Here is a 16,740-nt window from a genome sequence, read left to right as displayed (position 1 = left end):
TGGTGCCCTTTAGCAAAGAGTTGGCTGTATGTTTTGGGGTTTATTTCTGGTGTCTCTACTCTGTTCTTATGGTCCTCATGTCTGTTTTTGTTCCCATATCATGCTCTTTTGATTATCATAGCTTTGTGTAATATATTGGGGTCAGGAAGAGAGATGCCACCCACTCTACTCTTCTTGCACAGGATGGCTTTGGCAATACATGGTCTTTTATGATTCCAGACAAATTCTGTGATTGTCTTTTCTAAATCTGTGAAGAATGTCTCTTGTAATCTTATAGGGATTGCAAGAGGTCCTTAACTTCCTTGGGGTTAGTTTTATTACTAGGTATTTTATACTTTTTGTAGCTATGGTAAATGGGATTACTTTCTTCAGCTCTGTCTCTGTCTTCTTGTTTGTATATAGAAATACTATATATTTTTGTAAGTTAATTTTGTATCCTGCCACTTAAGAGTATGCATTTATTACTTCGAAAAGTCTTCTTGTGGATACTATTTGGTCTTTTATGTATACAGTCATGTCATCTGCAGACAGAGATATCAGAGGCTCTTAAAAGTAAGATGTAAAGTCAGTAAAACTGTGATCCCTTTACATTGATGCTTATACTATTTCCTAGTCATTAGATTGTCTTGATCCTAATATTAATTATTTTTGTTTCTTTAAAAATTAATCAGTTAATATTTCATGATAAATATTTTTGTATCCTGAAAATAAGTTCTAATTTTGTTAGGTGAGGAGAAGAATCAACTTCTGGGTCTATACAGTGAAGAAGTGAAATTGAGGACTCTGGTTTTTTTTTTTTTTTTTTTTTTTCCAGAGAGGTTTTTGCTATAGGGCAGGTGTGCTTGCCAGACAGAGACAGAAATCAAGAAATCACCCTCCCCAGGGGAGATGGCCACACTGCAATCCCTTCTCCTCCAGTCTCTTCTCAAGATTTTGGGCACACATGCACATGCTTGCACCCTAAGTTTTAAGCCTCCAGGTCTAGTACTTGAACCACGGTCAACTACGTGGGAGTCTAGCGATGTAACCATTGCACCATCTGCTGGTACCGAGGACTTGGGATTTTATCAGCATTGAAGACTACCTTTCTATGTAGTCTAGACAACAAAAATAAACCACATTTATTGCTCTAAAAGTATAAGTATTAGCAGTAAGTGTTGTTTGCCTTCAGTGCTGTAATTCTGTCAGTTACTATTTACTAGCTCTTACAGTACTGGTTACTTCTTAAATTGTAGGAGATACAGTGGAGAAATCAGATGATGTTCCTTCCATCATGGAACTCATATTTCCTTAGTAAGTGGGGGGGGGAATGAAGAAATAAGATAATTCTAGGAAGCAGTAAGTGCAATGAAAGAAAAAAGGTAAATGGCAGAGTGGCAGGGTTACTTCAGATGTGATAGTTAGGGAACACATGATAGAAGAGGGTGACTTTTGAGTAAGGTTTAGAGTCAGCTTCCTTTTAGAACTTCTGTTGAGTAGACTGTTCTTTGACAGAAACCTAATGAAACAAATTTTACTTCTAATTCTGATATTAACCCTCATGATCACTTGGGTAGATTTTGAACATGGTAATGGGTATATAGAGACGTTGTTTTTGTGTTGTAGAAGCATAATATCTTTTTCATAGTTCTTTCTCTTTCCTCAGCGGAGCAGATTGATAGCAATAACCTTGACACCATTCTGGAGAAAATGGGAATGAGTTTCTCTGACAAGGAATATGGAGAACGATCACATAATCGGCTAGGTAATAGTTAGCATTATAGATTCCACTTCCCTCCTGCCCCAAGGGACTGTGTGCTTATGATTTCAATTCCTGAAACTACTTTTTTTGTAGTCTTCTGAAGACGACTGATACATATATTCAAAGAATTCAGTTCAAAAGTAAGCAATTTCATTTTACTGAACTGAGCATCATAATCCTGATATTTTAGAATATTCCATGTTGCATGAATTAAATTCAAAGAAACAAAATGTTTGCAAAACCCTGTGCTATGCTCTGTAGGAAAGCATTATGCCATGTGTAAACTTGATGTTTATTCTCAAAGGTTCATTAGATTAAAGGTGGAAGATAAATATATAAAAAAAAAAGTGAAAATAATTTGAGGGTTAAGAGTATCAGATTAATGAAGGATACTGGGAACTAAGAATGATCATGGTTAGTTTTAAGAATATTGGAGCAAGTGATTTGTGCAGCTTTTAAATCCTCTCCTTGCAACCTGGTTGATTTCACAGAATAGAATACTTAGGAATCTGATAGATAATGATTTTCAGTCTCATAGTAACTTTTTTTATTTTTATGGAAGGCTCATAACTTTTCTGAGGCTTAACTTTTTTATATGAAAAGAACTTCAAAAAATTTGTAGACAGTGTAATTAAAGTACAAATTTAGGGCCAAATGGTGGTGTGGTGATTAAGGTGGCTGGATTGTATATGGCCAACTGCACAGTTTAAGTCCCAGACCTGGTGGCTTGAAAAACTCACTGTGCATGTGTGCCCAAAGTCCCAAGAGGAGAATGGAGGAGAAGGTATTGCAATATGGCCATCCCCACTTGGGGAGGCACGTATGCTTTCTTACTATCCCTTTCTCTTTCTACTCTCTCTGTCTCTCTGGTGTGTACATCCACTCTATAACAAACTATTTTTTTAATATACAAGTTAAATTTTTGTGCAAAAACTTTTAAAATCTGTGCTTAGTTTTTTCATAACATAAATCTTTCATGACATTTAAAAAAAATGAATACATAAACTTTTCGAAGACTCCTTTTAATGCTAAAAAGACAAAATCCATGCTAACTTTAAGTTCAAGATACAATATGTGAAACACCTATCACAATGCATGGCTTGGTAGACACTCATACAATTTAGTTATCTTCCCTTCCTTGAGTGACAAGGAAGATTGGTGCGGTCAGGAGATCAATCTGAAATGATCCATTTGGAGGAGAATACTTTTAAATCTTTAACTTTTTGTTCTAATGTTGTAAATAGACTTTAACATCACATTACTTTTTTTTTTAAAGAGATTTTTATTATAGGGCACATGCACTCACTGACGAGACAGTGAGAAATGAAAAATCACCCCCTAGGGATGGCCGCACCATATTCCCCTTCCTCTCTATTCTACTCTTGGGATTTGGGGTATGCGTGCACATGCACCTGGAGAGTGTTTCAAGCTTCCAGGTCCAGGACCCAAACCATGGTGCCAACATCATAGTTCTTTAACCAAAGAACATGTGTATTATTTTAAGGGTACCCATTCTTTCATGGTCTTAGGATGCGGGAAAGATGACAAAAATGTAATTCGAGTAAAAAATCATGAGAAATTGTTGATGTGTGTTGTATTTCACAATTAAGATTTCACATTGTGTTTTTGAATCTTATTGTGGTATCTGTCATTTATACCTTGTCTTACAGCTGATGAGGAAGTTAAACTGAATAAACTACTGACTGCTGCTATACCTGGTACAGGTAAGAAGGTATTATAAAACTGAAGTACTTATGCTTTTTACAATGTATTTTTCTGCAGCAGTATTTTAAATATGTAACCATTTGCCTTGTAACTCCTGAATCTTTCAAAATATTTTTTCTAATGAATTACTTTAACTTTTAATTTCACTGTTTTCAAAATAAAACTATACTGCTATTGCCTTACAGTTCTCTATCCTCCACAGGTCTTACCAATAATACGCCACACTTTAGAAATGTGAAACCTAAGCCAGCATCATAAAAATAATAATGATCGTTCCTAGTTGGGCACTTTCTGTGTACTAGGCACTATGTTAAGTGTTTGCATACTACTTATTCATTTATTCGTATTATATCTATAATGTGCATACTGTTATTTTAGATAAGGGACTAAAGACTTAAAGAGTAACTATTTGGATAAAATACATATACTGTTTTTTAGATTTCATCTATATATTTATAGATAATCAGCCTTATAATTTAAGAGAAAATACTAACAATATCACCTATGAATAGAATAATTTAGGTTATTGATATATAATGTACTTGAATATTTAAAATTATAAGAAGAATTACCAGAACATGACTCTATTTTAGACTGTGTAATTAAAGATATAGCATATCTTTATTCTCCTTTGTAATTGAATTACAATGATCAAGTGTAAGTGGTGTTTTGTTTTTGTTAAGAGTACTAAATAATTATTAACTGTCTTCCTTGGCTCTTTTCCTGACCTTTCAAAGGAAAGAAAATTGATTCCAATGACTTTAAAAATAATACAGAGAACATGCCAATTAAACTCACAGATAAGGAAATGTTCAACTGTTGAATTTCCCTTCGAAGCTTTGTTTTCAGACTGTGTATAATAGTTTCCAGATTTATACCAATCTGATAAAATATGTTTGGAAAAATGGTCACTCAATGTAACTATAATGAAAATGAAAACTGTTTTGCGATTTAATTCTTTTTCTTAAGAGAGATTTTTGCTATAGGGTGTGTGCCATTGCCAGAGAGAGAGAGAGAGAGAGACAGAGAGAGACAAGCAGAGTAAGTGAGAAATCTCCCCCTGGAGAATGGCTAAGCCACAATCTTTTCTCCTCCATTCTCCTCTCTGGATGTTGGGTATGCACACATGTGTGCTTGGTTTCAGTTTCAGGCCACTGGGCCTGGGACTTGAATTGTGATCTGCCATGTAGGATTCCAGTGCCTTAACCACTATGCCACCTTCTGGCCTCTTGTGATTTAATTTTTAGTGTACTGATACTAGCAAACCAACCATTCCCTCAGATTCTGCCATCAGGATTAGGCAATATTTAGTCATATGTTGGAATTACTGGTAGGCCTAAAGTCTAAATGTAGAAAAGAGAGAAGTGAATCTGAGGGGACTAGAAGAAGAAAGTAGGAAAGTAGTCATAAAAAGGAAAAAAAATTTGAAGAAATAAGTTTGTGTATGTAGCAAGATTAAATTTAACATATTGCAAACTGAAGTGCACAGTAAATGTGGTGTGTTCTTTTTCTTTTCTTTTTTTTTTTTTTCCTGACTAACCTAATTTCTCTCTCAGTCTCCTATCCTATTCTGGCTATGGATGGGTTGTTGGAACATAAGGAAACAGGACCCAAACTGGCTCAATATAGGTAACCCAGGAAGCCAGTAGGTGGCTTGGTGGTTATGGTGTTGGACTCCTACATAGCTGATGGGGGTTCAAGCCCTATACCCAGTGGCTTGAAAATTACGCTGGCTACATGTGCATGTGTGCCCAAAATTGTGAGAAGAGGATGGAAGAGAAGGAATTGTGGTGTGGCCATCCCTCTTGAAGTAGAGGGTGATTTCTCACTTTGCCTCCCTCTCCGTCTCTCTCCAGTAAGCACATACATCCCATGGCAAAAACCTAAGACAACGGCAACAACAACAACATTGGTAACCCAGTTTCTTCTAGTTTAAAACAGTAACACTCTTTTTGGTTTGCCCAGTTAATTTTAGGAAATTAGTATATACTGTTTTCAAATCTCTTCCTTTTCTCCCACCTTAGTTGAAGGGAAAGCTTGGTGTTCTTCTAGTGGTAGAGGAGGGCACCCAGACCTTGTGTGTTGTCTAGACTCTTAATAGTGTCTTTAGCAGTGTCTCAATTTGACAGGTCGCAGAGATCTTGCTGACCTTCCATGCTCTCTCACATTCACTGTTTAAGAAACTTGTAGTCTGGTTAGCATATGCAGGGTCTGTGGTCCTCCCTTCACTAAGTTGGCGCAGTCTTACCACTCACTGGCGATGAGGTTCTCTAAGTCTCAGTCAAGTATTTTACTAATCCTCAGACTGAAACGTCTGCTATAGCCTCTGTCAGGTCTCATTTTGCCTCTTGACTTGGTGTCCCATGGCAGATCCATTGGCCTTCATCGCTGAGATTCCTTCTACGTTCCTCACTGGGAGTACATGGGAATACAGAAATCCCTGTTATATCAGACAAAACCAAAGGAGACTAACGGATGGCCTATTTTCAATCCATTCTTTGCCTATTTGTACCATGCCACAGTATCTGTTTTACATGACAATAGCATGCTGATATTTGGACACAGTAAGGTGGTAACTCCACAGAGTGTCCAAATAGGAAGTATGACACATGTTCGTGTTGTTTTTTCATAACTCACACCCATTCAGTCAGCATATCTGGAGTTTTTTTTTCTGTCTTATCTCCTCCTAAGGTTTGACTTGGAGAGGGCAGTTTTTGGTGGAGGTGGGAGGTGAGCGGCAGGCAGCAAAAACACCTAAACCTTTTTTCTCTATGAAGAAATATCAGCAGATGAAAAAGGATAAATAGATAAAAAGATACATTGTTATAACTGTCTCTGCACCCTGTGGAACTTTCTTAAACCAGGGATTTTCTCTTCCTTTTCTTATCAAGTAAGGTATAGGAAGGAGAAAGAGCAGGGCTTTCCTTTATATGAGTTTTGGCCTCCCAACCCTCTAGTTTACAATAAAAGTAAATGTCAGACCTTCAAGTTTTGTTTTCTAGAAATAGCTTTGAAAAGTGAAAAATATTTTTCCCTTTGAGATAATTTAATTCTGTGGATGAATAGAGAAAAATGTGAAAAAGAAAAGTAACTTAATACTATTAAACAAGTTAAACCTGTACAAGTATTTCAGCATGACAAGGTGTCACTCACAATTGCTTCAGATGTAATAAGATTTTTACTTGGCTTCCATATTTTTTTATGAAGACAGATATTCCTAATCTGTAAGGCAAATAAGAAAAGTGTTTCTTCGTGACACTGTTTTATGATTTCCATTTCTCTTTTTTTTTTTTTTCCTAAATTGAGTTTTGTCTTATCATTAGCTAATGTGAAGGTGTATCAGAATGAAATTGTATCTGGTTCGAAATTATTCAAAGATTGACGATAACAAGTTATTTTCAATTTACCTCTTGTTATCTCATTCCCCAGTCACTTACTAAGGAATCCTGTTACTCTCCAACATACAAAGCCAATGTAATTTAAATTATATTAGCCTAGCAGAATGTCTCATATTTTTGGTTTATTTATCTTGGTCATATTTATATGTATTCTTAAACATTTTCCTGGAGAAGAGAGAAATTTATTATTGCAGTTTAATCATAAAATGCAACACAAGAGAATAACTATTTAGTTATTCATTGTTGTTAAAATAGGCAATGAATCTATTTTAGATTAAGAAAGAAAACCAGTCTGACTTTGGATCAAAAGTAACTATTAAAATGTATCAAGCACCTGCTTTATGTCTAACAGAGCACTCGTTCTTTTCACATATGAGTTTATCTTCCTAGAAACTGTGAGACAGAGAGAATCATCTTTATTTCATACATAGTAAACTGGACAACAAAGAAATCAGGATATTTAAATAAGTTCCAATAGGGAACAATTGGAAGAGAGTGATATACAAACCCATGTGTTCTTACTCCAACCATAAAAATTTCCTCATTTTTCTAAAACTTCCTATTTTTTTATCAAAGGACTAATACGCTGGTTACTTTTTAAAATAATTATTTATTTAATTTTATTATTATTGTTTAGTTTGCTATAGGGCACATGTGTTCACCAGAGAGAGACAAAAAGAAAGAAAGTGAGAAAGCAAGCTGCCAAGTCTGGGACTTGCACTGTAGTCAGCCATGTAGGAGTCCAGTACCTTAACCACCATAAGTCTGCTGTCTCCTATACTGCTTACTTTTAAAAGTTTATGTTATGGGACCACCAGAGCGCATAATGATTATGTGGCTGGTCTCCTGCGGTTTGAGTCCTGGATCTGGCGGCTTAAAATTCACACTGGACTCGTGTGTGTACATGCCCAAAATCCTGAGAGGAGAATGGAGGAAAAGGGATTGCAGTGTGGCCATCTCCCCTGGGGGGCTATTTCTTGCTTTCTCTCCCTCTGCCTTTTCAGCAAGTACATGCACCCTATAGCAAAAATCTCTTACAAAAAATATGTTATCGGGACCAGTAGTTAGTGTAATGGCTATGTCGCTGGACTCCCACGTAGTCGACCACGGTTCGCATCCTAGACCCCGTGGCTTAAAACTCACACTGGGCGCATGTGCATGCGTGCCCAAGATCCCGAGAGGAGAATGGAGGAGCAGGGCTTGCGGTGTGGCCATCCCCCCCTGGGGGGTGATTTCTCACTTTCTGTCTCTCTGTCTGTCTCTCTCTGTCTGGCGAGCGCACGCGCCCTATAGCAAAAACCTCTCCCCCCCCCAAAAAAAAATATATATATGTTATGTACATTTATTTCTTCAAAAAGATTGAAGGGAAGTAAGATTAATTCTAACCATAATAAATTTCTTATAAACTTAAATAGGTTAATTGAGTCTTAAATCTTCTCATTCAAAAAAAATCTGTAATACATAGACAAAAATAAGTGGTACATTTTATTATTAGTAGGAATTTTTATATTTCTCTCTCTTTACTAAGGAGAGACAGAAGATATTGGAAACTTGGGCAACATACTAAGAAACATGGGAATCAAAGTCACCAAAGAAGAACTTGGAGAACTGATGAGAAATCTTCCAGTTGATGGTGATTCATTTTAGATATGGAAACAACTTCAGGAGAGCTTGATCTTGAGGGTTTATATATGAACACTTCTGAAACAAATTAATTTTATGATAAAAATCCGAAAATGTTAGAGAAAAAGTCTAGTTCTAGAATAAAAACAAAGCTTCTTTTCATTTTCTAAATCTATCTGGAAACAAAGCATTTGACTGGATTAGTTCCAAGACCTTTTGTACAATCTGTGAATATTAAGGAAGAAGAATAAAAATGTGGAAAAGAAAATGAGTAAAAGAAAGTTAATGCCTATCATTTTCACATTTCTCATTCATTTCTGTGTTCTGACTCAGCCCCCGTAACACTACTAAAACTTCTCTAAGGATACCAGAAACTTGCCATTTGCCAATTGTGCTAGACAGTGTTCATTCTGTTTTTTATTGGAACTCTATGGTATCTTTGATATTGGTAATAATTTTGATTTTCTAGAAATTTTGTTCCCTTGGCTTCTGTGTTGTTCTCCCAATCCAGATCTTCTCATTACTCTCTGATTTTCATTTTACATCACCTCTGGGAATTATCATTGATATCCAAGCTTTTACCTATCACCTACGTATGTATGTTTATGACTTTCGAATCTGTATTTTTATGCAAACCTCTCCCCTGGGCTTCAGACTGGTATGTCCAAAATCCCTGATAGATGTTTCCACTTCGATATTCTATAGGAGACTACTATTTTACATTTTTAAAACTAAATTTATTATTTTTTTGCCCCGGCTCCTAGCCCTGTGTTCTGTTTTATTAGTGCTATCACTATCTATCGAGTCACCTAAGTTAGTTATATGGAATTCATTTTTTTCCTCCTTGTTTCTTATCCCGCACTATCTGAGCCATCACTGTAGCATACCAGTTTTATATCAGATTACCAAACACAGATAGATGATAGATAGATAGATAGATAGATAGATAGATAGATAGATAGATAGATAGATGATAGATAGATGAATATATGACAAAGCAAGTATAGTAAAATGTTAATATAATAGTACAATCTAATGGGCATATGGGTCTTCATTGTATAATTCTTTCAACCTTATTGTATGTTTGCAAAATTTCATGATAAAATGTTGGAAAAAATCCCATGTACAAATCCATCAGTGCCTGTGTCTCCCTTTTAACATTGCCATATTTCACATCCTTTTATTTCTGACTTTGGTTACTACAGTGGCTTCTACAAAGCAGCCATTAGAGTGATCCATAAAAAATGTGAATCTGATCACATCATGCCTCAATTTAAAATTATTTAATGGCTTTCAGCCATGTGCTAAAGATAGTCTTAAGTCCCTTGATATGGCAAACATATTTTTTCATAATCTGGACCTACTTATATTTCCAATCTAGTATTTTACCCTCCAATAATATTGAACTTTCATACCAACTTACAGAATAAAATCATCTTAGATAACTTCTATTTTATATCAGGCTTTTTATTGATACCTTGCTTTCTGATATTCCCACTACTCAGAGGGCCTCTCCTTTATCTATGTTTTTCATAAGTTTTTCTTCTAACTACCCAGGCCGTATTAGATACCTCTATTCCATATTTCCACAATAGCTGTGCATATATTTTCGTTGTATTTGCTACATTGTTTTATAATTGTGTGTTTTTATGTTTGTCTATTTTGTCACTTTAATATGAGCCTTAGAGTAAGGAAAGATATATTACTCATCTTTTATATCTAATATGTAGAGCTTCTAGCACAGGGCTAGGCACTCCAAATGTTGAGCAAGCAAGTAGTCGATGAGTGAATTAGTTAATAAATAAGATATTGACAGAATGATTTCTAAAGAAAACGAAGAACTGCTTTTTATTTACTTCTGATATTTTGTAACTATTTACCCACAGCAATTCTGCATGACAGGGAGGATCAAAGTTTGTTAGGAATAAACAGTAGATGGAAATAGTGTCTTTTCTTCACCAAAACTCAGCTTTAAGATTCAGAGTATTACCAGAATTGAGGAGCTTTAGAAGATTAACCTATGTGGGCAGTGTGTTCTATCATGTTTGTACAGAAGTATAATAGCCCAGGAAGAACATAATATTCTCTGCATCAGACTTTATAGTAACGGCAGCTTTCTAATATGAAATCAGTTCCTGAAAATTAAGAATTATGTTGTTAAAGTGACACCACATAATAATGTATAATAACAAACATTAGCTAGTTTGTGGTTCATTATTGAAAAATCTTTTTTTCTCCTGAATTTGCTTTATCTTTTAGCTAATGGGAAGACCGATTTGAAATCATTGACAGATGTGGTACGAGCTGTTACAGGTTAGTGAGAAGTTACTGTAAATTTAAGATCTTGTTTCTTTAAACTAAACTAGATTTTTTTCTATGATAAATATTTTACTGAAGGATGACATATATAATTATTGAATTATGTAACCATATGTGTCCAGCTTAAGGACTATTATTAAATTATCACAAATTATTCACATACCGATTTAACTACTATCTGGAACATGAAATAGATTACTTATAACCCAGATGACCCCAATACTACTTCATAGTCACTTCCCCCTTACTCATAAGGGGTAATTACTACCCTGAATTCTAGGATCTTAGAATTATTATTTTTTTTTTTGAACTTTATGTAAATGGAACCATACAATCTATATTCCACTATGTCTTGACTTTGGTTCAACATAATGTTAGATGTTATTCTCTGAGATTCATCCATATTATTGCATGCAGCAATAGTGTTTTTGTTTTTGTGGTTTTTTAAAAAGACAGGATCTTACCATGTTTCCTCCTGGGTAGCTAGGACCATAGTCATGCAGCACCATACCCAGCTCTTTTGTAGAAAGTGTTCTATTATATTGTCCATGCCACTCTCAAGCTTTCAACCCACCTGCTTCAGCCTCCGAATTGCTGGGATTACAGATGCATGCCACCATATTTGGCCTTTAAGATTGGACTGGGAATCAGCCTGGGGAGCATAATTTCTTAGCAATGCATACTGTCATGGTCGAGTCTGTGGCAGTAGTTTGCTGATTCTTATTGCTCTGTATTATAAAGACTAATAAACTAAAAGTAGAGATCTTCAGAGATCTACTATGTAGGTATGTAGAATGATTTCTAATTAGTTCATTTTGCCTGAATGTTGTGCAATATTCCTTTGTGTAAGTCTGCCATTATACATTTATTCATTCTGTTATTGAGGAAGATTTCCAGTTTGGGGCAGTTACAAACCATTCATTGCTATGAATATTTTCATACATACCTTTTGGTGAATATACATTCATGACGTGGTGGCTATATACTTATAAATTGTTTTATGGGAACCAGCAGTTAGCGTAATGGCTATGTTGCTGGACTCTCACGTAGTCGACCGCGGTTCGCATCATGGACCCGATGGCTTGAAACTCACTCTGGGCGCGTGTGCGTGCATGCCCAAGATCCCGAGAGGAGAATGGAGGAGAAGGGATTGCGGCGTGACCATCCCCCCCTGGGGGGTGATTTCTCGCTTTCTGTCTCTATGTCTGTCTCTGTCTGTCTGGCGAGTGCACACGCCCTATAGCGAAAACCTCTCCAGAAATTGTTTTATAATAAGGTAAGATTATATATACCTTATTAGATATTGTCAACAGTTTTCAACAGTAGTTGTATCATCTTACATTTCAATCAACAGTGTATGAGAATTGCTTTACATTTTTGCTTATACTTGATACTGTCTTATCCATTTTAGCCATTCTGGTAGGCATGTGTTAGTATCCCACTATATTTATAATTTACATTTCTCTAATGATCTTGAGCACCTTTTAAACATTTATTGGTTATTTGGATAATCTCTCGTAAAGTCCCTGTTTATGTCTGTTATCTATTTGTCTGTTTGGATGTCTGTTATACTTTTGATTTTTAAATTTTGTCATCTTTTACTTATGGTTTTTATTTATGTATTCTGGATACAAGTCCATCATAAGTTATAAATTGCTATTATCTTGCTATATGTATTGGCTTTTCATTTAAATTATACTTTTGTTTTAGAGAGGTTTTATTGTTTGTTTGTTTGTTTTGTCTTTTTGCTATGGGTGTGTGTGCTCGCTGGAGAGTCAGAGAGAGACAGAAAGTAAGAAATCATCCCCTGGGCAGATAGCCATACTGCAATCCTTTCTCCTCCATCCTCCTTTTGGGATTTTGAGCACACACACATGCACATGTGCCCAGCGTGAGTTTCAAGTTCCCAGGTCTGGGACTTGAACTACAGTCAACCATGTGGGCATCCAGTGACATAGCCATTATATTATCTGCCGATTCCCTTACATTATACTTTTAATGAAGAGAATTTCCTATTTTATATGTAATTAAATCATTTTTTTCTTTTATGGTTGAGAGCATGCAGGATCCCGCTTAAGAAATTATTGCATACACCAGGTTATGAAAATTATTTTTCTATTTTATCTTCTGGGAGCTTTATCCTTTTCTTTTCTTTTTTTCTTTTCTTTCCTCTCTCTTTTAGAGTGAGACTTTTTGCTATAGGGTGCATGTGCTCACCAGAGAGAGACAGACAGAAAGTGAGAAACCACCCCTGCTCCAGGGGGAATGGCCATGCCACAGTCCCTTCTCCATTCTCCTTTCGGGATTTTGGGCAGATACACATACACACCTGGAGTGAGTTTAAGCCACCAGGTCTGGGACTTGAACCACAGTCGACTACATGGTAGTCCAACAAGGTAACCACTACATCCTCTGCTGGTCCCTATCATTTTATTTTCAAATTTAGATCTGCAGTCCACTCAGAACTGACTTTCTAAATATATGATGTAGGGTAAAGGGTCACAGTTCAATTTTTTCCTAAGTGGGTATTCAATACTACTTGATTTATTGACAAGATGATTCTTTCCCCATTCAATATTTTTATAAATCAAAGACCATAAGTGTGTTGGTGTATCTGGACTCTAATCTGTTAGGACATTTTTTGGGTCTGTTTTGGTCTTTACATATCAGGGGACCTCAGAAGGTTCATGGAAAGTGTATATTATAAAAAAATTATGCTGGATTGCAAAATATTTTGTACCAGAATACATCTGTACTTTAATTCCATTTTTCTACAAACTTTTTGAAGTCCCCAAATATGTGTGTGTGTGTGTGTGTGTGTGTGTGTGTGTCTGTATGTATATAAATTTAATATCCTAATTGTTGCTGGCATATAGAAATGCAGTTGATTTTGTTTGTATAAATGTGTGCATGTATGAATATGTATATAGCTGGATAAGATTTGCTATTATTTTCTTTAGAATTTTTGCAGGCTGGTTTGTAATTCAGTTTTCTTGTAACACTGGTGTTAGTAGGTGTTGGTTTCAATATCTGGCCTCATAAAGTTAATAGAAAGGGCTTTATTCTTTGTTCTCTGGAAGAGTTTGTATTCAGTTGTATTAATCAGAAATAAGTGCTCTGAAACTGGAGATGCCTATGTGAGAAGATTTTAAATGACCAGTTCGGTTAATTTAATAGATAAAGGTTTAACCAGATTTTATATCTCCTCTTCCATTATTACTGAAGTGTGTTTTTCTAGAACTTTGTTCCTTACTTCTAAATATTCAAGTTAAGTGTGTAATGTTTATGATAGATATCCTTTTACTATCTTTTTTTTATATCAGCAGGATTTGTAGTGATATCTTATTTGTCATTAGATATATTATTTGTGTTTTTTTTCTTTTCACTTTGGCAATATTAGTTCAAGTACTTATTGATTTTTTAGCCTTTCCAAAACCTGACTTTTATCTGTATTGATTCTCTCAAACATTTGATCTTTTCATCTAGCATATGCATTTAAGACTGTAATTTTACTCACAACACACCTTTCCCTTATTTTACAGTTTTAATATGTAACGCTACCAAATTAAAAAAATTAAAACTTCTGTGACTTTTTTTGATACATTATTTATTTAGAAATGCTTGTCTTAATTTTTCAACATACAAGTTTCTTAGTAATTATTTGCTATGATTTTCAGTTTAATTCCACACCCATATACACAGGTATATGTACCAGTTCTGTTTATCATTATAATAATTTTTAAATGACATAAACCTTATTTAACTGTGTTCAGTATTATTTTATAATTAACATTATGGGAGCACCTCTTTTACTAGGTTAAATGAATACTATTCATTTCTGTATCTGCAGCTGACTACTTATTGTTTTGTAGGTATCACTGTGCCGTAATTCTCTTTTCATAATCGGCATTATGATATTTTTAAAAAATTCATATTATTCTACTTATGTTCTTTTGAAGGAAGAGAAGTTGACTTAAATGACCTGGAAAATGTCACGAAAAATATGAAGATAGAACTCACATCTAAGGAAAACTTGGAGCCACACAACTTACTTGATGGTAAGCATTTCAACATTAGTGTAGCCTTCAGGAGAATTAATATTACCTCTGAGAGAGTTAGTAGTCACTGAAAAAGTTATTCAGTATTACAGGTATTAGTAGAGTCTTGAGGGAGTTAGAATTAGATGCTTATTATCCAATAACATGTGCTATAGATTATTTATAAATTAGGGATAATAAGATATCTGTAATATCAGATATAATGATTTTTAATATTAAAGAATATAAAAATATTCATTTAGTAAAATATACACAGGCCAGTCAGTCATAAATATTTTCTATCAGAACTAAGCAATGTTGATGGTTGTCTTTCATTCCATTGAGATGTTTTGGGTTAAGCTCTATAGGAAATAGGAAGAGGTGTTGGAAGGTAGGGGTACACTAGTAGAGAAAGGGTAGTCAAAAAAATATAAGATAAGTGTTTTTGCTTCAGCTTAATTGGTATTAAAATCACCTTAGGCACTAAAGAAAACCATATTAAGAATTTGTCTACATTCTAGTTATATTATTTTTAGAAGACAAATTACATGAATTTCAGCAAATTATTTTATGGTCCATACTTCTGAACTCGGATTTTTTAAATTGCTTTAGCGTATACAACTATTTTCCCTATGACATCAAGTATGTATTTTTTTACAACTAATGGAAAAATATGTAAAAATTGGTTGCTGAATTATATGAAGCTATAAAAGGTGAATGAGATGAAAATTGATTAAGGCAGGCTAATCGAGATGCTTATGGTTTATTTTTGCTTTTCCTTTTCATTAAATTTTGCATCCTGTGAATCTCATATGTGTTTTAATTTTTTAATTTATATATATATAAATGTATATGTGTGTGTGTATATATATTCGTGTTGATTGAATAATCTCTTGCAATTTATTTAGTTAGTTAGTTAGTTTTGGAGAGGTTCTTGCTCTAGGGCGTGTGTACTCACTGGAAAGACAGAGAGAGACAGAGAGACAGAAAGTGAAAAGTCACCTCCTCAAGGAGGATGGCCACGCCACCATCCTTTCTCCTCCATTCTCCTCTCAGGATCTTAGGCATGCACATATACACACTCCTGGTGTGAGTTTAAGCCACCGGGTCCAAAACTTGAACCATGGTCAACTACATGGGAGTCCAGCAACATAGTCATTACGCCAACTGCTGGTCCCTCTTGTGATTTATTTTTAATATATGATCTAGCTATCTTAGGTTAGTCTCAATTTTAGCTGGGGAAATAATAAAACTTAAGCTTATCAGAATTTGAGAGGAGCTAGTGCATCTTAAAATGCAGTGAACATACTGAACCCTACTCATTTGTATATTTATGTTAAAAAATCATTAGATTTGCTATTTCACTGCTATAAGCCTTAATGGTTTTCCAATTCTCTCTCTCTTTTTTAACATGATAGACCAGATTTTATTTTTATCTCAAGAATATTTAAATTGGGGGAAGAAATTCAGTTTCAAATGTTATTGACAGGTTTCAGACAGTTGTGATGGAGGAATCAACAATCCTCCAATGCAAAAATCCACCTAGTAAAGTTTTAGATGACCAGTAACTTTATTAATTAAGTCTGCTGGTCCTGGCCCAATTCCTAGGACAGTTCAAGAGCCTGGTTCAATCTGAGTATGTACAGCACCTTGAGTTAAACTCACGGTCAGTCCAAGGATTTTTGCATGGGTCAATAATTCAATCAGGTTTCTTCATCAGGAGTTTTGACCACCACTTTGGGCTGGCCACAGTATTCCCATTCATTGAGCATTTTAGGACTTCTTTCCATTTGTTTGTAGGCAGAAGCAGAAGCATGGGAGCACTGGGCAGCCACTTTTCCTTTTTCAATTTTTAAGTAATTTCAAACAACAAGAATCATTTTATATTCCTCACTCT

At 35.0% G+C, this 16,740-nt stretch overlaps 1 protein-coding gene across 1 annotated transcript in view; it reads left to right on the top strand.

Moving 5' to 3' along the window:
• LOC102485663 (EF-hand calcium-binding domain-containing protein 13-like) overlaps window positions 1-16,740 on the top strand; it is a 109,130-nt gene that overhangs the window by 87,369 nt on the left and 5,021 nt on the right. The window contains exons 23-27 of the mRNA XM_027775989.1: window positions 1,646-1,744; window positions 3,412-3,465; window positions 8,393-8,497; window positions 10,747-10,800; window positions 14,766-14,864. Coding sequence (XP_027631790.1) covers window positions 1,646-1,744; window positions 3,412-3,465; window positions 8,393-8,497; window positions 10,747-10,800; window positions 14,766-14,864 — 411 coding nt within the window. The remainder of the gene's footprint in view (window positions 1-1,645; window positions 1,745-3,411; window positions 3,466-8,392; window positions 8,498-10,746; window positions 10,801-14,765; window positions 14,865-16,740) is intronic.

This window comes from Tupaia chinensis, unplaced genomic scaffold (genome assembly GCF_000334495.1).
Source record: "Tupaia chinensis unplaced genomic scaffold, TupChi_1.0 Scaffold000624_1, whole genome shotgun sequence".
Lineage (NCBI taxonomy): Eukaryota > Metazoa > Chordata > Mammalia > Scandentia > Tupaiidae > Tupaia > Tupaia belangeri.
The sequence above is the reverse complement of the archived record's forward strand: the minus strand, read 5'-3'. Positions and strand labels throughout refer to the sequence as shown.